Below are 26,076 nucleotides of genomic sequence, written 5' to 3' on the forward strand. Positions count from 1 at the left end.
TACACATAATCAAATATTCTATTTTTTCCCCTTAAATATAGTTCAGCACGACATAATTTTTGTGTGTCCATGTTTGTGGTATTTAAGATTCCTCTTTGTGAACTTTTTCAACTTGAGTGATTAGACTATTCCTATTAAAGTATTGCATAATCAATTTATTTAACTTGTCCTTTGTCGTCTTTTTTGTAATGTGAAGGCTTCATTACCTTATATACCCATTCAAATTTCCATTTTATGTAGTTCCGGACTTCGAAACCTGCTTATGCGGTGCTGGGGGCATGGATGGTAATTGGCATTTTTCATTACCGTCCATGAACAGGCTCAATCAAACTGAGCTTGCATCATTTTCATTTTTGTCGTTTTTGGCTTTTTGGGGATTCGGTTTTTACATGAAGTTATTTAACACACTTAAAGGTAAATACAGTCATGTATTCTTATCTTTGTGTTGAGATAGTCACTCACTGTTAGTCATTAAATTGGATTTTCCGTTACACTAGTATACGTCATCGCCTTTATAAAGTTGTTTGTCAGCTTCATAAAAATATTATTCTTAATATTAAAATTCATTTTCAGAGACCATTTCTGTAGCACGTGCGGAAGCTGTGCCCTCAGAATGTGATAAAACAATACCGGATTCTTCACAGGAAAATGGTAAGTGAAACAATTATACCCCAACAAATCAAATATAAATCATTTCCGAGCATAAGTAACAAAAGTATGACAATTTAACCAAAATACAGTATGTTGACCTTGTAGGTCAAGGACATTTTTTCTAAAAGATCATTGTCAAGTTCAATTCGAAAGTTAAGAAGGTCTTGTTTAAAAGATTGATTTGTCTAAGTATGAAGATAATCTATTTGTACCAAGTTTCAATTAATCTTTACAAAAATCAGTGACGGATCCTAGTTGGGATAATTTTTGGCCATCCTAGGGTCAAGGTCACTGATACATGAAAATTAGTTTACGGACAATAAAAAGGGCCAAACTTGATAATACAAGCTTACTCCTGCTTGGGTCCCTTGGGTCAATATTACTGTTTATTAAAATAGAAAAATGATTTCCGGACAGTATTTAAAGTTAAGAATAAGATATTCTAATAAAACTTGGCATAGAGCAAGCTTTAATGAAATCCTTGCATATGATTGCTTTTGATCTCTTTAGGTCAAGGTCAATATATCATTTTTACTAGAAATATAAAAATAGGTTCTGGTCGATGACAAGACTTAGCAATATGGTTTTGTTATGCAATTTGGTACATCTTTAGCTTATATGAAGACCCGTTTGAGATTGCTGTTTGACCCAATTGGGCTAAGGTCACTGTTACAAGAAAATAGAAAAATAATTTTCGGAAAATAATTAAGGTAAGGAATGAGTTATTTAAATAAGACTTGGAATATAGCAATCTTATGTAGTGATTGTTGTTTGACCCTCTCTTGTCAAGGTCACTGTTACTAAAAATAGCAAAAGGGGTTTCCAAAGAAACCATAGATTAAGGAATGTGACGTTGTAATCAAACTTAGTGTATAGCAGGCAGATATGAAGACCACGGTTGGGATATGTTTTTGACCTCCAGGGATCTGGTCACTGTTACTTAAAAAAGAAGAATGCTTTCCCGACAATAAAAAGAGATAGATATGAAATATGGTAATGAAACTTTGTATATAACAAGCTTATTTACATACCCTGGTTGGGTTTTGCTTCAGAAAACCCTGGGGTAAAGGTCAAGATATTGTAAAAAATCTTAGTATATAGTAAGCTAATAAGATGAACGTGGTTGGAATTGTGTTCTCATCCCCTTGGAGCAAGGTCAGTGTTCCTATAAAAGAATATTAATTTTCGGAAAATACCGAGACTAAGCTATGAGATATTGTAATCAAATTTGATATTTTGCTTTCAGATCTCTTTAAGTTAAGGTCAGTGTCATTGAAACCAAAAATAGAAAAACGGTTTCTTGTCGATAACTAGATTAAGGAATAAGCTATTGTAATGAAACATGGCATATAATAAGCTACTAGTAATGAAAAGACCTAGCTTTGGATTGTTGTTGAACCCCCTTGTCATTGTAATAAAAATAGAAAAAAATGTTTCTGGAAGATAGGCAAATTTTGCTTTAGACCAGTTATTGTCAAAAATGTAATAGTTGATGGATGGGGTTATGAATCAATAGCTCTGTTTATTGAACGAAACAGTTGTGTCTACGGAAATACCGACCAAACGACGGACGATAGATGTTGTGAGACAATATTCCATACTTTTTTTAAGTGAAAAGAGAGACATGATAGTTCCTAACTATTGGAACAATTCGCAGACAAAATAGAAATTATCAAGTTATACAATTTAATTTTTAGAACATGCACTTAGCAATAAACATATAAATGAATGGTTTTATATGTTACAGACACTGTCGGATCTAGCAAAGAGATATTTTGGCAAATGCTGGCACAACTTGGTTTGACTCGCAAATACCCAGGTAAAATAACAATCAAAGACATTATTAAAGTAGATGCAAGCGAATGGAATGAGAAAGAACATGGAACTCTTTGTCCAACTAAAATTCCATGGTTAATCCTTAAACGATTGATAAGTTCGCATAGTGAATCAAGGGATATATCGGTAACTAATGAACCCAATTTAAATAGCGTCATTGATATAGAAAATAATATGACATTTTTATCTGACAAGCCTCATGATAAACAAGACATAAGTCGTTTAGATGCTTTTTTTATTGTTTTTCAATGTTGTGATCCATTCTTGAAACAAGTCCTTGTACAAAAACTGTTTCTTTGTAAAATCGCAGTACCATTTTTGTATAAATATTGGGAAACTAAAGAAAAGCAAGTTTCAATACTTTCAGTTTGGCCTTTGCGGTCTTTAACAATACAAAATAACCAAACAAAAGACGGCAACACTAAAGTTCAATGTAAAGATATTGAAATTCTTGAGCTTCCAACAAAAATGATAGCTTTTGGGAGAATGGGTCGACCCAACTATTCAAAATCAAAATTGATGAATAGTATCCTTTCGGATCATGGATGTAAAACCTTTTACAATTTTGACTGCAATTCTGGAATGACAGAAAGACAATTAAGTAATGGACATGTTGAAATATTTTGGTTGCCGTTAATTGGGGATAAAAAAGATAGATTTCAAGAACCAATGACATTTTTGAACTTAAGAGGTGATTTACAACAACATTTTGATGCAGAAATTATAACTTTTATTTCAACCTTTGTGGATACTCTCACAATAATAGTTGATATTGAAACTATTTTAAAGAGGCGTAGAAATGTAACTGATGTTCTCCTGAAATTTTCGTCAGTAATATTAATTATTGCAAACCCAATAAAACATGAAACAACCCATGCACAGGCAGTAAATGAGTTTAGGGAAAATGTTTTGAAATATAAATCAAACATGAATCTCCGTGTTTTGAGTACACATAATGAAATTAGAAAACGAAACGTTGTCGAAATGGTCTCCTTTATATCAGTACATATAACAGACCAATTGAAGTCAAAATGCACTAAATCATATCAGGAACGCTTACGCAAAGCACACCTACGAATAAGAATAGATGAAAAAGACGAAAACTGTCAAATAGGTAAGCAAAAATCTAATGAAATGATAAAGCAAATGAATAGTGAGTGTCTATCGTGTTCTTGGAAGCAAAATCTGACACCAGTTCATAGTAAATATTCAAAAAAACTAGGTAAACTTATCAAAAAGCGGGAAAGGGAAAAAGGCTTTGAAGGGGGCAACGCTATTGATGCTAAAATTAAAAATATAAGAGAAGTTCAAATAATGTCAATTACGAAATCAGTTAAACTTTTTATTAAAATGCTTATAAAGCATGGAAATAATCTTCATGTTCTGAAGTATTTTCTTTGCTGGTTACATATTGATATCGCAAGAGAAAAGCAACAATCTTTGCCTGAATTAATGAAAAAAAATCAACAAGCTTGGATAAATTTAAAACTTCTTAAAAGCAATGAAAATCAAGATAAATCTAACATAGAAAAGCAAGAAAATATCATAAAAGAACTAGAAAAAAGAATAGATGAAGCATCATTTTCTATAGATCATTTCTTTCGTGAAATAGGACATATTAATGAGGCAATCTTACAACTAGAAAAAGACTCTGCTACATTAGAATTGCCTCCATTAAGTCAAATGTCCAGCATTATTGCTCGTCTTGTTGCTGATGGACACCAATTAGAACTCATAGATGGAGAAAGCTTTTATATGCCTTATAAATGGATAAAAGCTGTAATCAACGACGTTGATCAATACATTGGAGCCGGCAAGGCCCTTGCACTCAGCGTATTAGGGTTGCAAAGCTCTGGAAAGTCAACTTTTTTAAATACTATGTTTGGTTGTCAGTTTTCAACCCGAACCGGCAGGTGCACAAGGGGTATTCATGCACAACTGATACCTGTTGATACCGCTAAATTGAAAAATAGATTATCAGATTACAATTTTATTTTTGTTATTGACACAGAAGGTCTGCGATCACCTGAATTAAGTAATATTCGTCATGAACATGATAATGAGTTAGCAACTGCAATAACTGGAATAGGAGATATAACACTGGTAAATATAATGGGGGAAAATACGAGCGAAATACGTGATATACTTCAAGTAATTGTCCATGCATTGCTTAGATTGAAAATGACAAATAAAGACTTAGACATAAAGAAAAGCTGTTGTTTCATTCATCAAAATGTAACAGATACTTCTGCATCCGAAAACATGATGACAGGTCTAAATAAATTGATTCAAACTCTGGATGAAATGACTGAGGAATCAGCAAAAAGCGAAAACATTAAAAATATAACTACCTTCAATCACGTGATTGAATTTGATATAAACTCTCAAGTATGGTATCTTAAAAACCTATGGCAAGGTAATCCTCCTATGGCCAGAGTTAATACAGAATACAGTGAAAGGGTAATGGAAATTAAGTCCAGTATCTTAAAAAAAGCATTTACAATAAAAGATAAATCCTACAAATCTTTAAACGATATAACTGAACATGCATATAACATATGGAAAGGTGTTCTGAATGAGGACTTTGTATTCTCCTTTAGGAACAGCATTGAAATCAAAGCCTATAATGCAATGGAACGTTTTGTTCAAGATCAACTTTTTCATCTAGAAATCCTTATAAGAGATAAGATTTTGAATTTTTCTCAAAAAAGATTTGCAAGTTGTAATCAGGGAGATAATTTATCAAGAGAAGAAGACATTCTTAATTCAGATTTAAAAGAAGTACTGCTTGCTGAAAAGATAAAATGCGAGAGAGTTGTCGAAGAATATTTCAAAAAAGACAAATACAAAGATATTATCATTCAATGGCAAGAAAATCAAGTATTTCGTTTAAACAAATTATGTGAAACATTGGAACAATCAATTACTAGCCAAATAAACAAAGATCTTGAGAAAAGGGCAGTAGAAATTTTGACTGTGACATGTCAAGCGGAGCATGAAGAGGAACTCCGGAGAATGTCAATGAAAATTGCTCTTGAAAATCGAGGTAAAACATTAAGCAGACCAGAAATAGATAAACTTTTCGATAGTATCTGGGAAACATTTGTAACGAGAGTAAAAAACCTCCCCTCTAATGTAGAGAAAAATAGAAAAAAGACGATCGACATGTTTTATACTTGTCTTAAGAATACGTATAAGAGCAATCAATTGGCGTTGAGAGACGCTTTGACAAAAAGCAATCGCTTGACACCATTGCCAAATTTAACAACTTTAAAGGGAACATTCAAATGCACAGGTATTGATAAAAACGATATCAGCTTATCAAAATGGCAAACGATCAAAGATGTTGTTCGATCATATGTAAAGGAGAATATTGAACCCGAGGCAAATGAAGAATTTGAAAGAGTTGACAAAGAAATTGAACGAATTTGTCAAGTTAGAGAAGAAATAACGGAGAATACAATAAATAAATTTCTGCGTGACGTTAATTTAAACTTAAAAAAGAAGTTTAAAGGGAATAACGATCGTGAATTTCAAATGTCTTTCTATGAGAAATTTCTTGTACATGTTATTAGGCATGCACATGTGGTTTTCGAGAAACATAATGACAACTATTTTAAAACTTATGGTGTAGCTGCTCGTCTAACAAGCTATAAAAAACAACAGAAAATTAAATTCGAGGCTCATCTAAGGCGCCGTTTCACAGAAGATGATGTCTCAAAATTGTTTACCAGCGTCATCGAAAGTTTTGCTGAAGAATGGACAACAATAGCGCTTCCAAATAGAGTAACTGATGACCTTTATGCTTATCTTCCTTCAGTGAAAAATAGAGCTATAATTGAAATATGCTCTGATCTTTTGGAAAAAGACGAGTTCGATAATTTCATCAGATACATACGTACTCCCAGAGATTATGCAAGTTCATGGATAACACATAAGGCTAATCATTTTCTATTTGCACCAGAATCAATGTTATACGCCAAAATATCATCATCTTTACTACGTTCTTTCTTTCTTTCTGCAAAGGAGTGCATAGAAAAAATACGCATGAAAAACAAAAGTCAATCATTCATTTCCATGAATGAATGGGTTAATATTTTTCAGATCTTAATGAAAGAGTCAAGTTTCTTTATTCCATCAGAAAATTTCAGAAGTATGAAGAGAGAAACGGAGACTACATTAAATTTGGAATACCTTACATATAAAGTTTTAGATAGTTTGAAGGAAACAGAAGCGGATCTTGTGACCCATTTTAATGAAGTGGATAGTGGTTCTGTGCAATGGGAAAATTCGAGTCCTATTGGGCGTTTAATACAAAAGATATGGGGATGTCAGGAACAGTGTCCATTTTGCGGTGAACCATGTACAAAAAATGAAGATCATACAGACTCTGATCACAACTGCATGCAACATCGACCTTTATGCTGCATCGGCATTCGCTTTGTTGGTTCTCAAATTGCAGAACTAGCATCGTGTGAATTTAATGTACAAACGGATATTACTCATCGTTGTGAAGTATTTGATTACAAATGCAACAATGGAAAAAGAGAACCATGCAGTAAAGAATGGCATCCTTACAAAGATTACAAAACAATCCTAGATGAATGGTATATAGCTCCATCTGCTAATATGCAAGACACCTGCAGATATTGGATGTGGTTTGTGGCGACCTACAAAGACAGGCTGCTTGACAAGTATCAGTATAAGTTCGATGATATACCCTCATCCTGGAAAGATATAACAAAATCTTCGGCATTAAAAAGCCTCTCTGAAACGTATTCTGTATGATTATGGTAGCTAGTAGTCGGTAGAAATAAAGAAAACTCCAGTTCAGTTAAAACGCAACACAATGCGCACAATGTTGTTAAGTACTCTAGTAGTGTTATTCAACAAAAAGAAAGGATAAAAACACAGTATTTGCCATAAGTTATTACTTAGTGATTATTTTCTCTACAAAATCTTTAAATAAAATCACAGGACTGTTAAATGGCCACAGGTTATATATGCGATTTATACATGAATTTAATCTATGTAAGATTAATAATGGGTTTTAAAAAAATATTTTTGGTCAAAGTCTTTATACTTAACATGTAAAGGTCAGTAAATCGTAAATCCGACAAATATTTAGAAAAGGGCTGTTTAAATTATTGTTGTTTAAAAATGTTGATGAAATAAAAAAAAATCATAACATATAATCATTGAGGTCGTTGCCGTTAAACCAACTCACCATCTCACCATTGCGGTTTCGAATCCCGACAGGGACTTTGAATTCATTCATGTGAGAAAGCTATCCAGCGTCGGTGGTTTACTCAGGTGCCCGTTCGTACCTGCATAATGTACGGAAGGGCACCTGAGTGAGGTCTTCCTCCACAAGTAAAGCTGGAATGTCGCCATATGACAATCGGTGCGACGTTAAACCCAATGAAACAAACATACAATCGTTGAAAATACTAGATATTGATATATTTTTATGTGTCTGTTTATGATAGTATTTGTATAATTAATTTTTGTTAGTTTGAATAAGATGAAGTAGAAAATAAATTGTGTTACGTTATTTTAAATGTACTTGGCGTCATTATATAACCGCTTGCTTTTGTGATTTTAAGAAATCTTTATAATGCTTATGGGATTAGATTGATGGGATTCATATCGTATGTCGGTATATATTTACCGCTATTTTTTACCATATGAATCCGTTTTCGTTATTTTTTAGATTTATCACGTAATTTGGACTTTGTCATATAATGTGACTTTTAATTGATATTTTTCATTTATGTATTTAAGTAAAGAAATGATTGTCTAAATCGTGTATATAAAGAAGCAAATAAACATGTTCCTTTCATGAAATTGAGTATTGATACTAGCATCATGTGCATCGCAAAATCACTTATATTGCGACAATCTATTTGTTTTGACTATTGTACATTGTTATCTACAGTAAGAATGTGCGATTTGGAAAGTATCTGGTTTATGTTGTTTGCTTTTAAAATTGTTTTATCTCATGTATGTGTTAATCTGCTTTATAATGTGTCAATGTTTTTTTAAATAAATGATCAAAACATTCAGTTGAAAATAATTATATGATTAATTCAGGTTTCTGTTTTGCTGAAACTTTAAAAGACACAAATTCGTATTTTTTCGTATCAAAACAGACACTTTTTGTGATTCCCTACAATGTATATGTTTTACTAAGATAGATTATTTCTATTTTTGTATTTTTATTTTGAACCTAGTATGTTTTTTATTACGCTACTTTATATAGAGTAATAATAACACGGTGGTTTACAGTGGCACAAGGGTGACATGTGTGTATTGTTATTTATCTTGTGCGCACGAGTTACTAAGTCGTGGCCACGAGATAGTTAAGTCGTGGGAACGAGATACTATGTCGTGGCCACGAGTTACTAAGTTGTGGCCACGAGATAATTTAGTCGTGGGCACGAGAAACTATGTCGTGGCCACGAATTATTAAGTCGTGGAAACTAGGTAACTAAGTCGTGCGCGCAGGAGATAAATAACCAATTAGAATACACTCTTTATATTATGATTGTTTTAAACTTAACAACTGACTTTTATATGTAACATTAATCTTTGAAAATACTAAAGATGTTCACTTTGAACTTGTCTTAAGGATCATATTAGAAAGTCACCTTCCAAGGCCCATCAGACATTAATTTTGACTATAACCCTTTGTTGGTACATTTTTGTGATCCAATTGGTCAGTTTGTACGTACTACGGCCTGTTAACCTTGTTTAAACGATAAAATGAAAAGGAATAAGTCCTGGTTTATTTTATTTGGTAGGGACTTTGCCAATGGACAGTAGATAGCCTATGAGGATGTTTCAGGTCAAGGGGTCAATGTAACCATGACACTTCATGTAAATTTCTTGTCTGATGAATAATTAAGAAGGGATAAGCCACGGTTTATATAACCCAAAAAGATCATTGCACCTGATCAGTAGATGACATCTAATAAATTCGATGGTATTGTGTCAAAAATCAGGATCACAGTGATGCTAAATGTAAAAGTAGTGACAAGTCAATAACTTGTAAAAAATGGCACTTTTACAGGCAGGTGAAGTAGGGTCGGCCATAATTGTACCATAGCACATATCTAGTTAAAAGGGACAATTCATATAAATGATGTTATCTGATTGGTTATTTATCTCGTTCTCACAACTTAGTTACTCTTGGCCACGACATAGTATCTCGTTCCTACGACTAAACTATCTCGCGGCCACGACTTAGAAACTCGTGGCCACGACATAGTATCTCGTTCCCCCTTCTTATTTATATCGTGGCCACGACTTAGAATCTCGAGGCCACGACATAGTATCTCGTGCGCACGATATAAATAAAAACACACCCATGTTAACTTTGTGCCACCGAAGTGGTTTCGTTAGTGTATAGAGACAATAATGCCAATTTTTATTTTAAATATCTAGCTGTTTTGGTCCCCCAATATGACGTACATAAAAACTGGAGTTTTTATATTTTTAAGTGCAATAATTGTTTTCCCTTCTACTTTGTTCAACAAAAGTGTTTTTGTTTTTTTCAAATTATGTTTTAACTATTTATTAATCAATCGCAACTGTTCGGCCCTTTCCGTCAGTCTTCGGATTAGGACCTCGAACACAATAGTATGAACACACAGAACGGATACAGTATTTCGGTCGTACTTACGCTAAGAAACTAGACATGTAAAAAATGGTAATTTAATGCTGGGAGTTGTTGACAAGTTTATTTACAATATATCGAGTAAATGCCCACCTAAAATAAGTGAATTCATAGATACAAAAGCAAACAATACATTATTTGTATATTTATTATTATGGTTGCAGAAACCGAAAGTACAAAATGCCAACCTGTTGACATCCAGTCGCATGTGTTTAAAATCGTACATCAGTGGGCATATTCAAATATTTTCAATCAAAATTGTACCGAAACAAACTTAATTTTCTTTTGGATGTCAATTATATGATCATTCCTTTTACATCTTTCTCTTTTTATGTTTACATCTGAAACCACGTGGTATAACTACTTTCACTCCGTATTGTTTCCGAGGGTATTAAAGATATGTCCGAGGCAGTTCCAATCGTATATTAATTAGATATTATGTTAGAAAGACTATTGAACGAATATATGCGTATACAGTAGAAACACTTTAAAGTGTTTGAACGTGATTATACATATTGTTTGAACATGTTTATACTTAATGACCAAAATAGACTTTGATCATCAAAAGATAAAGTGATAAAAGTATCCAAAATTATGACTACCCTGCATTCAACACCGCTTTGGATCAGTCCCATCAGTGGTCTTAATAGAGGTTGTTTTTACTGCATTGTGAAACCGTGCTTAAGTGTTGGTGTTTCTTTTTTTTTTTTTTTTTTTTTTTTTCGTTCTTTAGCTTTTTGTCTTGGTGTTGTTGTTGTTGTTGTTGTTAGTTTGTTTGTTTAATGTTCGTTTTTTGGTGTTGTTTTTTTGTTGTTTTTTTTATTGTTTTATTGTTGTTGCTAGTATAATATAGATAAGTGTTTGTTGCTTGGTTTTTGGCAGTTTATATAACCAACTGCTGTTTTTTTTTCATATTATTGATTATTTTGTGACAGTGTATGACAGGAAAGAGGTTTATATTAGAAATAGAATTTTTTTTATATAGAAACAGAACAGGTATATTTAGCATTGATACTTGATCTTAATTCTAATTGCTTATAGTTTGTTAGATTGTTGTCTTTGGGTGTTAATTGGTTTTTTAACTAGTATTATTCTAGTTATGAAACTAAATAACTTACTGAACGTAAGTATTCATATTCTTTAGTGCGACTTTTTGAAAAAAAAGTATAGCTAGCTATCATCTAACCCCGACAGGGTGTCCGTTAGTGTAATACATAATTGAAAGTTGTTGTTATTGTTTCTGGTTTTTGTTTTTGCTTTTTTTCTAAATCATATTTCGATACCTAGCCAATAGATGAATTCGTCACTGTTCAATGCCGTGACGCTGGCATGGATTTTGAGGTCTAAGAAAAATTAAGGTAAAGCGTTTTTCATATGTCTTCGAGATAATGATTATAGGTTTCTGTCTGATACTAATTAAAGTATATTTTAACTAATTAGGTATCTTTGTTTGGGATAAGCAATGTGAATAGCCTAGAGCTTTGTCTCTCTCTTGTTTTGATTTATATAATTGCAATCATTTTATTGTAGAATATCATGATAATAATACATATTCTCATTTATGCAGTAATGATATCGAATCATTTTTGTTTCAATAATAAAAATGATGTCATGTCATCCATGTTTCTAATTTCCTTTTTGTTTCTAATACCCACCATGTTTCTTTTGACTTCCATGTTTCTTATTTACTGCACGTGTTTAAAAATTCCCTCCATGTTTATCATTACTCTTTTTTCAATTTCTTATAATTACTTTTAAGTTTTCCAATTTTCTCAGTGTTGTTTTTTCTATGTTTATAATTTCCCTGACATTTCTAGGTTCCTTAATGTTTCTAATTTCCTGCATTATCTATACGTAATGCCATCTTAATAATAAGTTTTTATTCAATGTCTTTTTAAATGAATATATGAGCCGTGTCACGACAAAACCAACATAATGGGTTTGCGACCAGCATGGATCCAGACCAGCCTGCGCATCCGCGCAGTCTTATCAGGATCCATGCTGTTTGGTATCAGTTTCTCTACTTGTAATAGGGTTGGTAAACGAACAGCATGGATCCTGATCAGACTGCGCGGATGCGCAGGCTGGTCTGGATCCATGCTGGTCGCAAACCCATTATGTTGGTTTTGTCGTGACACGGCTCATATCATGTTTAAATAATTTAAAGAGTATTTGTAAGATTTTTTCACAATTCTTTTTCGTATAACTAAGCAAATACACATTTTGTTTCCAATACTTTTTATCTCTCTAATACACTGATGTGACATTTTTTCTTATTGAACAGACAGCTCATTCAAGGGGCTCCAAATAGTTTTTTGACATGTTGGGACTGAAAATATTTCTTTTATTTCTATATTATTTGATGAAGCCCTGAAGCAATGACCTGTGTGTAAAATTTCAGTCCTTCAAATGTGTACAATATGTAAAAAGAAAAGCGTTTTACATAGGGCTTAGAATCCCACGAAAAAACGATTTACATTTTAATTCTCAGTAAATTTCTTTTTATTTTTTTAGTTTGTTTATTTTTCCGTTTTACGAACCACATGTGTAAAAAAAATCATTTATTATGTTTTCAGACTATTGAAGCTCCTTTAAACGAGTCGTTTAATTAGTTAAACCAAATTAGACTTATCATAATTAGTAGTATGTATGGAAACCTTGTATATATTTTTATAAAAAAATAAAGTGTGTGTGTAAGACGATGTTCTGTGTTTTCCTTATGCCCTTCAAATGTATATGACTAAATGATTGTAGAAAGCTATTAACTATGATTATGTTTTTAAACAGTGGTACAGTTGTATCATTTATAGACAAATTGAGTCAGTAATGGACTAAAGGCCGCTTACTAGATTTAAGATGATAACCTTCGTTAGATTTCGCTTTTTACTTGATGACAATTGCAGGGTGAAAATGTATAATGTGGGGAAACATCGCAGACATCAGCATAATGTCCCCTTATCACCATTAGATCAGCATGACTTTCCTGCTATATCTATTGGGTTGGCAAGACCGTAACATGTTTTCCTAATCATACAGTCTACTTTGTTTGCTGCTACCAAGGCAACTAGTCGGACGGACACAACAATTAATAAATATGTTATTCCGATAGGCCTACTCTTAACAAGTAAATATGCGTTTATGTTTTTACCTTGAGTATTATTGTGTATTATTGTTCAGTAAACTTTATCGAATGACAAAACGACATTTGAAATACTGATTACTGCATTGTTAAGTATTGCAATGACTTTATTTGACCAGTTTATTCTATAGATTTACGTCTTAGACTTTTCAAAACGCAAAAAAACAACAAATAATGGGTAAGAAGGAAGGCATAAAATAAATAAAAAATGGATAGGACGGCATACAATAAACATATAATGGATAAAAAGGCATACAATGACATCATTCTTAACTAGCATATGTTTAAGGATACATGCTATAATTACCTTTCCATTACACTTGATATATAGTTGGTACTACCCAAAACGATTCTTTGGTGACTATCTTTGTAACTTAATAAGAACAGAGAGAAATTATAAATATGTTTCAATGAAATAAATATCATAATTGCATAAATAATTTATTGAAGATCTAAATAATATAATAGAACATACAACGTGTTCATATTTTACAAAATGTGCATATTCTTTTTCAGAGAGATAGCAAAACAAACAAAAATGATAGAATATCTACTGATAAATTTTCAAAAAGTTGATTAGTCTTTTAGATTATCTTATCTCATGCTTTTCAGTAGATAGTGAAATTAAACAATTTCACTGTGGTCCAATTATATTTGTATGTGGATGAAAAACATGATAAGTGAATTGGAAATTCCCTAAAAATACACTCTATCGTAATTAAAATGTTTTGAAATCATAATTATGAGAAGTACATAAATATTTACCCACGACATATTAAAATTGTAACAAAATTCGATAAGTTTACATTATGATTTTTCAACATGAACAAGATGTCATAACAACATGAAACACAGCGCATGAAGTTATGCGGCCAAATCAGTCAAAATTACTTTTAAATCGCTAAAATGGCAAGAAACTAACAGAACATGCGTGTGTTGTACATATAAGATCAAACTATATTTCGCTCTAGAGCACGACACTGCGTGATTGTAAGAAGCGACTTAACCCTCTACCAAATATACGCGAAACAAAGCACTTTCGACACCCCCCTTTTTTATCCCCCGCCGAAAAGGCGGCGGGGGATATAGAAATAGTCTCCGTCCGTCCGACCTTCCGTCCGTCCGTCCGTCCTTCCGTCCGACATTTTTGTCCGGAGCATATCTCTAAAAGTATTTGAGTAATCAACTTGAAACTTCATAGGTGGATAGACCTCATTGAGGAGGAGTGCAGTGCACAAGAATGACAACTCTACCCTGCATAATTTTTGAGTTATTGCCCTTTGTTATTTTTCAAAATTGATTTTTGTCCAGAGCATAACTCCAAAAGCCTATGAGATATCAACATGAAATTTCATAGGTGCATAGATCTCACTCAGGAGGTGTGCAGTGCACAAGAATGATAACTCTACCTTTCATAATTTTTGAGTTATTGCCCTTTGTTATTTTTCATACTTAATTTTTCACCCGAGTGGAGCATAACTCAAAAAGTGTTTGACATATCAACATGAAATGTCATAGGTGGATAGATCTTATTGAGGAGGAATGTTGTGCACAAGAATGATAACTCTTCCCTATACAATTTTTGAGTTATTGGCCTTTGTTCTTTTTCATGCTATTTTGTCCGGAGCTTATCTCAAAAAGTATTTGAGGTATCAACTTGAAACTTCATAGGTGGATGGATCTCATTGAGGAGGAGTGCAGTGCACAAGAATGATAACTCTACCCTGCATAATTTTTGAGTTATTGCCCTTTGTTATTTTTCAAAATTAGTTTTTGTCCAGAGCATAACTCCAAAAGCCTATGAGATATCAACATGAAACTTCATAGGTGCATAGATCTCACTCAGGAGGTGTGCAGTGCACAAGAATGATAACTCTACCTTTCATAATTTTTGAGTTATTTCCCTTTGTTATTTTTCATACTTAATTTTTCACCTGAGTGGAGCATAACTCAAAAAGTGTTTGACATATCAACATGAAATGTCATAGGTGGATAGATCTTATTGAGGAGGAATGTTGTGCACAAGAATGATAACTCTTCCCTATACAATTTTTGAGTTATTGGCCTTTGTTCTTTTTCATGCTATTTTGTCCAGAGCTTATCTCAAAAAGTATTTGAGGTATCAACTTGAAACTTCATAGGTGGATGGATCTCATTGAGGAGGAGTGCAGTGCACAAGAATGATAACTCTACCCTGCATAATTTTTGAGTTATTGCCCTTTGTTATTTTTCAAAATTAATTTTTGTCCAGAGCATAACTCAAAAAGCCTTTCAGATATCAAAATGAAACTTCATAGGTGCATAGATCTCACTCAGGAGGTGTGCAGTGCACAAGAATGATAACTCTACCTTTCATAATTTTAGAGTTATTGCCCTTTGTTATTTTTCATACCTAATTTTTCACCCGAGTGGAGCATAACTCAAAAGTGTTTGAGATGTCAACATGAAATGTCATAGGTGGATAGATTTTATTGAGGAGGAATGCTGTGCACAAGAATGATAACTCTTCCCTGTACAATTTTTTAGTTATTGGCCTTTGTTCTTTTTCATACTATTTTGTCCGGAGCTTATCTCAAAAAGTATTTGAGGTATCAACTTGAAACTTCATAGGTGGATGGATCTCATTGAGGAGGAGTGCAGTGCACAAGAATGATAACTCTACCCTGCATAATTGTTCAGTTATTGCCCTTTTTTTATTTTTCAAAATTAATTTTTGTCAAGAGCATAACTCAAAAGGCCTTTGAGATATCATTATGAAACTTCATAGGTGCATAGATCTAACTCAGGAGGTGTGCAGTGCTCAAGAATGATAACTCTACCTTTTTATAATTTTTGAGTTATTGCCGTTTATTATTTTTCATACTTAATTTTTCAATTCAATTTTTTTCTCAAAAAGTATTTGAGGTATCAACTTGAAACTTCATAGGTGGATAGATTTTACTGAGGAGGGATGCAGCACACAAGAATGATAACCTACCCTGCATTATTTTTCAGTTATTGCCCTTTGTTATTTTCAGCCATCAGTATTCACATAGGTTTCAAATCTGTAATCACTATAGCCATCAGTTTTCATTACCAAAAGACCTCTTAAAATGAAATTATTCTGCTCTACTACATATACATTCTTCCAATGAGCAAACACATTCGGCGGGGGATGGCCATGTTGACATGGCTCTTGTTAGACCTAAATTAGTGAAAAAATGTCCTATTTGGGCCCCAAACACATGTTTTCGTTTGAGAAATGTTGCTTAAAGAAAGTGAGCACTTTTTCGGCACCGCCCACCATCCAAAAGATACATCAGGGGGTTGCCAGAAGGGGGATGTGCCCCCTTCTGTTTGGGGGTTGAAGGGGGCGGAGTCCCCCTCTTCGCCAAGAAAAATTTGGACTTTAGAGAGGCTAAAAATAACCCCAGGTCGATCATAAGGTAACGTGTAACCAACGCTGAAAAGCCTTTGACTCAATCTCAATCCCTTGAGAAGTTGCAGCACTTTGAAATAAAATTTGATGGAAAAAATCGAGGCAAAATAGTGATTTTTGGCAATTTTGAGATGTCCCCTCGTTGCCATGGTAACAGGAAATTTAAGACTGAGCATGTCGTTACAAAGGCAATGGTCCAGTCAACATTTATGCCAAGTTTAATTAGTATTGAAGCATTTTTCATAGTTTCATAGCAGTTTGAACTTGTAACAGGAGGCTTTTCAGTGAAAACGGCCATTTTTCACAATATGCTCATGAGAGAAAGGGTTAATGGGTTCAATTACTGGAGACTATGTACCTCTTAACACCAGCAGGCATGTTTTGACCTCAGTTTGTAACCAATATCTTATTTCTTGTTTGGGAAACATATCACTTGAGTTATGTTGATGCGCCGTAAAACCGAACAAATAGATATGTTTTCACATTTTGCTTCTCTATCATTCAAATATAAAATGTCTTATGACGTTTTATGTAATAGAAGTACATGCATCAAATGATGATAAGTAACGGTCTTCATTTTAATAATTGAAAAGGGCAAACATCTTTTGTTAGGCAATGTAAATCTGAATAATATGTTACTTTGCATCAAATTTAGAGTACGGAAAAGGGCACTGGAAATTCTGCAAACTTAATTAAATGAATTTTACAACAGCAAGCCTCTACCGGTATTAGATGTTGCAAACTTTCTTTATCTATCTACATACACAGGAATAGAATAATGGAATGTGGGGACAGTGAGCAAACAATAAATCTAAATTAAATATCAATAACTTTTTGGAGGGTTGTATTGGTCTTTATTGTTAGCATATGCTATGTTGCTGTTTTATTTGTAAGAATACTTTAACAGCAAACATCGTGAAAACATAAAGTCACATGGCTTTGATACTATAAGATTCATCTTTGAGCATTTCATCACAAATATCGTTCTCGAATTTGTGTCACTGACATAAGTGTTAGTTAAGTTATATTGTCCTACTCAGAAACCAGTAATAACTTTCAATGTTTTATGATGAGGAAAATAACACCTTGCTTAGATCTCCAGAGGCATTATGTTTTAATGGTTTTCTGACGTTATAAGCTGTTTATGGCATAACGTATTTACAATGCCTGTTTCATAAGGAAGCATTTTGCTTTCCTTTACGAGTGTATGGCAAACATGCTATCACTTTGAATGTAGAGAAATATCGAACAACATATATTATGTCGACAAACTTTTCATTCGTTTTTCTGAAAAGGATGTTAAGTATAGACTATGCAATTTTTTTAGGCTATTTATAATTATATTTTGTATCATTACAAGCATTTTATAATTAGAGCGACGGTATTTGTAATATATACTACTTCATACATAAATATAACGGCTTTCAATAATACTACTAAAGTATACACTCTCAGAACTTTTAAATGATATAATATATAAAGAACTGATTTTAATAAATTTGAAACGTATATACAATACGATATTCATTTAGAAGCCGAGACAATTGGCCTTACAATTCGTAGGAAAACTTTCAAACTATAAATCAAGTTTGCATGGGAGTGATAAGAATTGTAAGTCCTTAGAATATCATGTCTTGCAGAAAATCCTACTAAATATTTTATAGGTATTTTAATCTGCCACTTGTCGTGAAAGTATAACAGAATAAATGAAGGTCACCTAGACTTATTAAAACGTAACATTTCTTCCTCTTTAATATATAGATATTTTATTATAATAATACATGATAAAGGAAACTTGGATAATCAGTTATCATTTATTTAAAAAAAAAAACATCTGATTTTTGACAGTAATGAGGTGTTAAGGTTTCTACCGACTGAACCTATGTTATTTTTATAGCGAACATTAGACATCATTAAAATGTTTCATTATATATTTTTATTACAAATATTATAATAATATAACTGAAAAAAAATTAAACTTTATCAGTAAAGTATATTAAAAAGTCCCAACCGGGGTCTTCACATAATCTTGCTAAACCAGTTTTCTATTTTAAGTAACAGTGACCTATACTCCTGGGGGTCCAATCATTTTAAGTTACAGAGACCGTGAACATTTAAGTTACAGTGACATTGACCCTAGGGGTTCCGTCTTCACAATCTTCCTATTTTCAGGATTAATTACAATATCACATTTCCATCTGTAGTTATTCGCCGGATACCATTTATCTATTTTAAGTAACAGTGACCTTGATCTCAGGGGGTATAAAAGCAATTACAAGCTGGGTCTTCATATATGCTTGATATATCACAAGTTTAATCACAATATCTCATTCCCAACTCTAGTTATTGTCTGGAAACCATTTTCTATTTGTAAAAGCAGCGACATTGAACTTGACCCCAGGAGGTCTAAAAGCAAAAACGAGAAAACCATGAAATTTAAGGCAGATTCCTTGTTTTGTACCATTTAATGTTGTTAAATAATATACATGTTTGTATGGAGTTCAAAGTTTTTTTTCAAGCAACAAATATGAAGAATTGAAAATACACAAATTCAATAAATGTAGTTAAAAAAATAAGAAAGGTTCATTTAATTGTACTACTCCTCACTAAGATCTATCTACCTAAAAGTATCTACTGCATTTTGAGTTATACTCGGAACAAAATAGAGTTGGTTAACATTATTTGTTATCTATAAAACCACAAAACCAATCACCTTTAAAACAATAACATTTCCTCAACTTGTATATCTGCACGCCATGAGCTTTGACATTCATCAAATAATGCCACTTGTATGCGTGCGGAAAGTCATACAGACGAAGACCATCACCGAAGATATCTGGCGGGACATTGATAAACAACTGGTATCATAAGTTGTTTTACTTAACGATTGTGTAAAATGTGTAGTGAAATTTCACAGTATGAAAGAGACAATCTCATATGTCTCATACAGGTTTTCGTGTAGTCTGCAATACATTGAAAAATAACCGCAGGGAAGTGGTCAACAGTCGATATTGCACCAAACGCGGCAAAATGAGATTAATTTAAAAATAAACATATTATGAAGCTCTTTTTTTTTGTTTTGTTTTTTTATTGCTGAGACAACAAATCAATATATATTTCTAATGAAAGCCAAATCACATAAGAAATATATTTTATTGACATATAACGTATTACATGTATACAAAAACAAAATCTTAGCAGTTCGTCATTTGTTATATTTTTTTCACTAATTGACTGAAAAATACCCAGACAAAATGAGGGCATCTTAGTGTGAATGAACAAATAACTCTAACTTGATTAAAACTTGATATTATTATCCATTATCGCTTCGACATTTTGACTCCAACATAACACAATTATACGTTATTTAAAGGACTTTATCAAGATTAATTTAATGAAAATAAATATCATTGTAAGCATTAAAATCAGCAACATTACAGTGAAATTTCAGTTTATTTGAGTCTTGAGATGATGCATAAAGAAAAGTGCAACGTCCCTCACGCCTCCTAGCACCGGTACTCAATTCTCAACACTTAAAAATGCTAGACTCTGTGAACCTGTGGGACCAGAAAAATATATCAAAACTGAAGTGAAGTAAGTGGCAATTTTTACGGCTGTCACACGCATTAAAACTCATTAAATGGTCGATAGCAACTTGTATGGTTATGAAGACGTTCATCTAAATTCATTCAATTCTTTCATTGCAGAATATGTGTTTATCTCTATAAGTTCAAATTAGTTTTTTTACAACTGCTAATAATCTTTGATTCAGAAAGGAAACATAAAACATATTTTACTAATAGTTCATGTACAGTTTGATTTAATTAATTTCGTTTATATGTAATCGTAAAGCAATGTTAGTTTTAAATGAAATATACAATACTAAACTAAAATGTGTATACTATTGTTGTGTATTGAGATCAAAGAGCATTGATCAACTAAGGAACAATAATATCTGTTTGTTTTTCATAATACAAGTATTTTAATCATTTTGTATTTAAAAAAAGATAAAGTATCAATTATCATACGATTTTTATCGGACAATGGATAATAATTATGCAAAATAGGTTATTGTTCGGTTCGAGTTATCAAGTACGTTTATATCACAAATGTCATTACAATTTTTGACCTCAATTTAGTTATATACGTTTAATCTTACAAATGCAATGTTAGGTGAAATACACGATAAACTGAATTTAATGTACACTTTCATTATTACACTATAATACGTGTTGATATTTATTAATATTCATTCCTTACGGTGATGCCTAATTTGCATATTCCTTACTAACATAAATATTTTTTGGCTATTTCATATATTATACATGTATCAAACTATTGTCAGTAACAGACTAGTATAATAGACATATGGCCAACGTTTGGCACTTTCACAAATGACCTTTTGTATCTACAAAGCAGTTTAATACTAAGTAATGCTGATCTGACAAGGTGTTTACCTTTATGGAGGTCATATAATTATTTTGATTTATTGTTCTTTGTATTTTGTTTCAAAACCATGACGAAAAATACAAAAAGGTACCAAGAGCCGAAAACAATAATGTGTTCAAGAAAACAATTCCTTTTCTTAAAAAAATCTGCTGGAATTTCTACCTCTATTCCTTCAAATGAGTTTTTATCAAAGGCAATATGAAACAGCTGTATTCTTTAATTCGAGAATGACAAAATGTCTATACACTCAGGGAGTGGTATCACATTAATATTTAATTGTTGCTTATGACGCCTTCGTTCTTCTTGAATTATGAGTTTCTGATCATTAACCTCCTTTGCTGTTGCATCTGATGAGCACATTTATTTATGTTGTTTTGATTACTTTTTTTTCTCTTGCAATAATTAATGATATAGTTACTACGGATAAGGCAAATGGCAACAGTTGTTTCTTAAGAAAAAGCGTTACGTTGTTCAATATACCAAGTGTAAGTGAAATGTTTCCGTTTTTACATATATTATGATTATTCTTTTAGATATGATTTAAAATAAAACTAGATTTGTCAATGTTGTAAATCATTCATTTGAAATATATAAAAGTAATAATGTGTACTTAAGAATGATATATTTAATATTGTTTGATAACGTTTGGCATTGTGTGAATATTTGCTTGTACAATATGACTGTTATATATTTTCGGAAGGAAGTATTTGACTAGTTACTTTTACTTCTTTTAAACCAAACTTAAATAAAAACCAGCAATCGCGGTCCCGCATTAGGCATAAATACGAATCTTCACAAAAGTATTTGTCAACACAATTCGAAAATCGTAGATAATGAAATACACATATCTACCGGAGCCTACAATCTCTTTATCTCTGATCAATACAAAATGTTTTATCATAATGACAGCTAAAGCTGTCACTATGATGTCCTAATTTTATTGTTATTTGTAACTTCTGTACTTATCTCAGGTGTTTATCGTGTTACATAGAAAGGAGGGACCCTTTAATATTGCAAAGTTGAAATATCTTTTCTTTGCATTACATCAATTTAACTTATTCATCAAGTGTAAAAATAAAGGCTTTTTATCCTAAGAATCTTTAACGAAACTTTAATCAGATCTGACACGTATAAGAAAAACTAGATATGAATTTCATGAAATGAGACAAATAAACTAAATGGTTTCAAGCAGATAACATTTAAATAACTCAGCTTCACAAAGTGTTGGCGCCACTGGATGTTTTTGAACGATATTTTCAGGTTGTTAGTATCCTTCAATTTTCTTTCCAACAATAATGACGTTTTATATTTTAATTGATAGATATATTCAGGTTTTAATTACTTTTAAAAAAGTTCAAACCAATCGTAAGGCCAAGATGTAAATATGAATAAATTGTTCATTCATGGTAAACATGTGTTGATGCCAATCTCAAATATTTTTATTTGTGTTACTTTTAAACAGCTTGCTCTTTAAGTTTTGTTATACCATTACAAAGAGAGAGGTTTAAATGGTGTGGACAACTCCAGTGGTATAACTTTATTGAGTACACAAGGTTAACGTTGAACATGACTGTAAAATAATCGAGGTTTTGGTAGCTACGTATGGGGTTTAGATAGAAGCACAGGCAGGATTTTTTCTTTACTAGGAATTACGTTGTCTTTTATGGCCTTACAAATCCAGTGTACATTTAGTTTCTTTTGAGAAACGTTCGACTTCATCAACAGGTTTATCTTTTGTCAAAAGGGACTTTGAAATTAGATTTTCATGTTTTGATTTTTTTAAATTATAACTGCTGCTCGATTAGCCATGATTGTAAACATCACTTTTCAGCAAAATATTTAGTATCTGCCAATTCCATTAGTTGCAAATAATGGTTATAAAAGAATATTAAAAAATTCTCTGAAAAATTCATGTTTTGTATGATCAAACTATTTGAAATAGGTTTATTTTCACAAGGAGAAAGTTGTAATAATTTTAAAGAGCTTTCTGACCGCCCCTCTTTTATCAAGTTATGGTATCTAATCAAGTTAACAAGGACATAAAAAATAGATTCAAAAGGCTTAGGTTGTCATTAACTAACAAGAGCACCTAGTGTTTAAATCTAGGATTGGTTAGAAGCTGTTTGCAATTTTAAGTAGCAGGTAAGGGTTTACATTTGAAATAAATTATAACTTCTAAATGGAATTTATTTTCTTTATATTATGTAATAACAAAAAACATATCCCGAACAGCTGGCAAAATATAAAAATGCTTTATTTCTGAGACAATTAACCTTTTCTGTCATGTACATGTATCTTTAAAAAAAGCAACAGACTATATCATTACTTTCTTTGATCATACACATTAGTTAAACTTAAAGGGGCTCGCCTCCAGATTATCATTAAAATATATTTCCATGACATTAAGGTATGGGTACCATGCGATCATAAAAAGATGTTACAAAACTCAATAAATTCGACAAAAAGAAACAGAAAAGAATTGTGTCCGTGTCTGGATTTGAACACCTGGACCCCAGATTTTTTTTTTTCAAAATTTTCCAAGCGCATGTACTATCGCGACTATCGCGGCAACTCTGTAACATTCTAGTTACACAGAGCCATCGGTGATTGATCGGTAGTTTTTTAAGCCAAATTATGGAGTGAACCAATGACAACGTATTTAATACCGATTTCACCTATTGGTCACCTGTTTTCCGCCAATCAACTGCAATTAGGGAAAGATAAGTTTTATCGGTGAAATATTACCGATTAGGATTTTTAAACATGTTTAAAATTCTCGATCGGTGAAAATATTTTACAAATAACCGACATCAACTTATATCACGAGATATGCAAGCTCTTAATCACCGAAATTGCCGATCGGACAAGATAATCAAATATGAATCACCGGCCATATCTGACGGAAAATGTTTAACTACTGATGACTAGCTATCAAACACCGATAAATCAGCGTTACGCCCGATTTAGCTCCGATTTACAAACGATAAAAAATCGATAGTATTTCAGCATTTTTATCACCAATCTAACCCCGTTTGAGTTTGCTGTCTGTCACCGATGGCCGTTTACACAGAAAACCAGAAATAAAATCACGCATGACAACCGATCATAACAGCGAGTAAATTTAAAATTAAATGACCGATTGGGGACAGACCGTTTGTGTAACTTGCCCCTAATCAAGCGATAATTCTAAGTTTTATACAGTACGCGTTAAGATATACTAGGCCATTTTACCTATTCACAGGATTCTTTTCTTATAATAATATTTCGTAATTACAAAATAACATTTCGCTTTTACGAAATAAAATTTTGTAAAAACGAATTGATTTTTCGTAATTATGAAATAATATTCCGTAAAAAACGAATTTATAATTCGAAAAAAAAACGAATTTAGTCCCGGAAGTGTCACCGTAGGGTTTGTATAAAAAGTTTGTAATTTTCAAATTAGCATTTTGCCCGCGGAATACATAAGAAGCATAAGCAATATCAATTTGAAACCTGGGTGGCTTGAATACATTCCTAATACTATTTTTGTCCGATGAAACATACAATTCTGGAGTTTTTACTATTTGGACTCGTACCTTTTTATGCTAGTTATTGCATATTTTCGTTGTTCAATAAGATTGATAAAATTTAAAAATTATTGAAAGAAAACGATATTTTGTTATTTAATTTAACACATATGTTCTTCTACAAAAAGCTGGCCCAATGACCTATATCTAATAGGATTGTCTTTGTGCTTATAATTGCTTTCTTTTGAGGTCTTTAAACCATATTACTGTTCCGTGTGAAAGGAAGAAAAATGTTGATCTAACTTAATCGCTCAAAATTTGTGTTTTATCTTCAATTCTCTACAGATACGTCCTAATGCCATAGTCTGGTGTTTTTATCTTATTCGGAAATACTTTAACTCAATTAGAAGTTATATATCACCCAAATATAAGATAGTTTTACCTAATTGGACGTGTCTTTTACTAACAATGACAAATAAGCTAATGTTTTCTTATTATGACTTAACTGAAACACTTTCACCCTTTTAGGCGTACCTATCAAATAATTAAGATACACAGATCTTTCTAACTATAGCATATGACATAAGTATAAATAGGAGACACAATCACATAATTAGAAGATACTATCAGGTTATTGGGTAAATATACAGGACATATCCGTAGATAATTGAACATATGACGCACATATGAAATAATAAAAAATAAGATATAGGATACGATAACATAATAAATTTAATGTACTATAGTGAAATGTGTAATATCAATGATGTGATACATATGAATTCAGGGTAAGTGCATTTATACTCTGGCAAAATGGACCCATATTGACAAATATCAAGGCGTTTTTATTAGTTTGTTACAAGTAGTTTATATCATTACTGCGTAAATGAAATTATAGCTATTGTAAATGTATATTATATAATTATATACTATTTTAAGTGTCGCCTCTACGGACATATAGGGATCACTTCTCCGTTGTCTGTCTGTCCGTCTGTCTGTCCGTCCGTCCGAGCAAACATTTGATATTTATGAGCTTCATTCCGTAGTTAAATAAAGAACAAAAGCTCATAAAATTCAAATTAAGAGCTATTTTTTTTTTATTTTATGAGCTGATTTTGCACATGGACTTTGGTCCAGGTGTAGTTTATGAGCTGATTTACCTCTTAAATATCAAAAGTTGGTACTTCCGTCCGTCCGTCCGAGCAAACATTTTGGGTTAAGGGGCTATATAACAGTAAAGAGAACAAAAGAGAACAATAGGTTCATTCCATGATCAAAGGGTTTATGGGCTATTAGCCCTTAAGAAAACAAAGAAAATAACAAAGAAAATAGCCCTTAAACCCAAAATGTTGGAATATCCGTCTGTCTGTCCGTCCGTCCGTCCGTCACAAAACTT

General features: G+C 32.2%; 1 protein-coding gene across 1 annotated transcript; it reads left to right on the forward strand.

The window, feature by feature from the left end:
- Positions 1-278: 278 nt before the first annotated feature.
- LOC132747076 (interferon-induced very large GTPase 1-like) lies at positions 279-10,898 on the forward strand. Its single transcript, XM_060736383.1, has 3 exons — positions 279-285; positions 574-651; positions 2,399-10,898. The coding sequence occupies exons 1-3, from the start codon at positions 279-281 to the stop codon at positions 7,273-7,275; spliced, it is 4,962 nt and encodes a 1,653-aa protein (XP_060592366.1). The 3' UTR covers positions 7,276-10,898.
- Positions 10,899-26,076: the final 15,178 nt, after the last annotated feature.

The sequence above is a fragment of the Ruditapes philippinarum genome, unplaced genomic scaffold, assembly GCF_026571515.1.
Source record: "Ruditapes philippinarum isolate M1 unplaced genomic scaffold, ASM2657151v2 ctg4751_1_1_1_1, whole genome shotgun sequence".
NCBI lineage: Eukaryota > Metazoa > Mollusca > Bivalvia > Venerida > Veneridae > Ruditapes > Ruditapes philippinarum.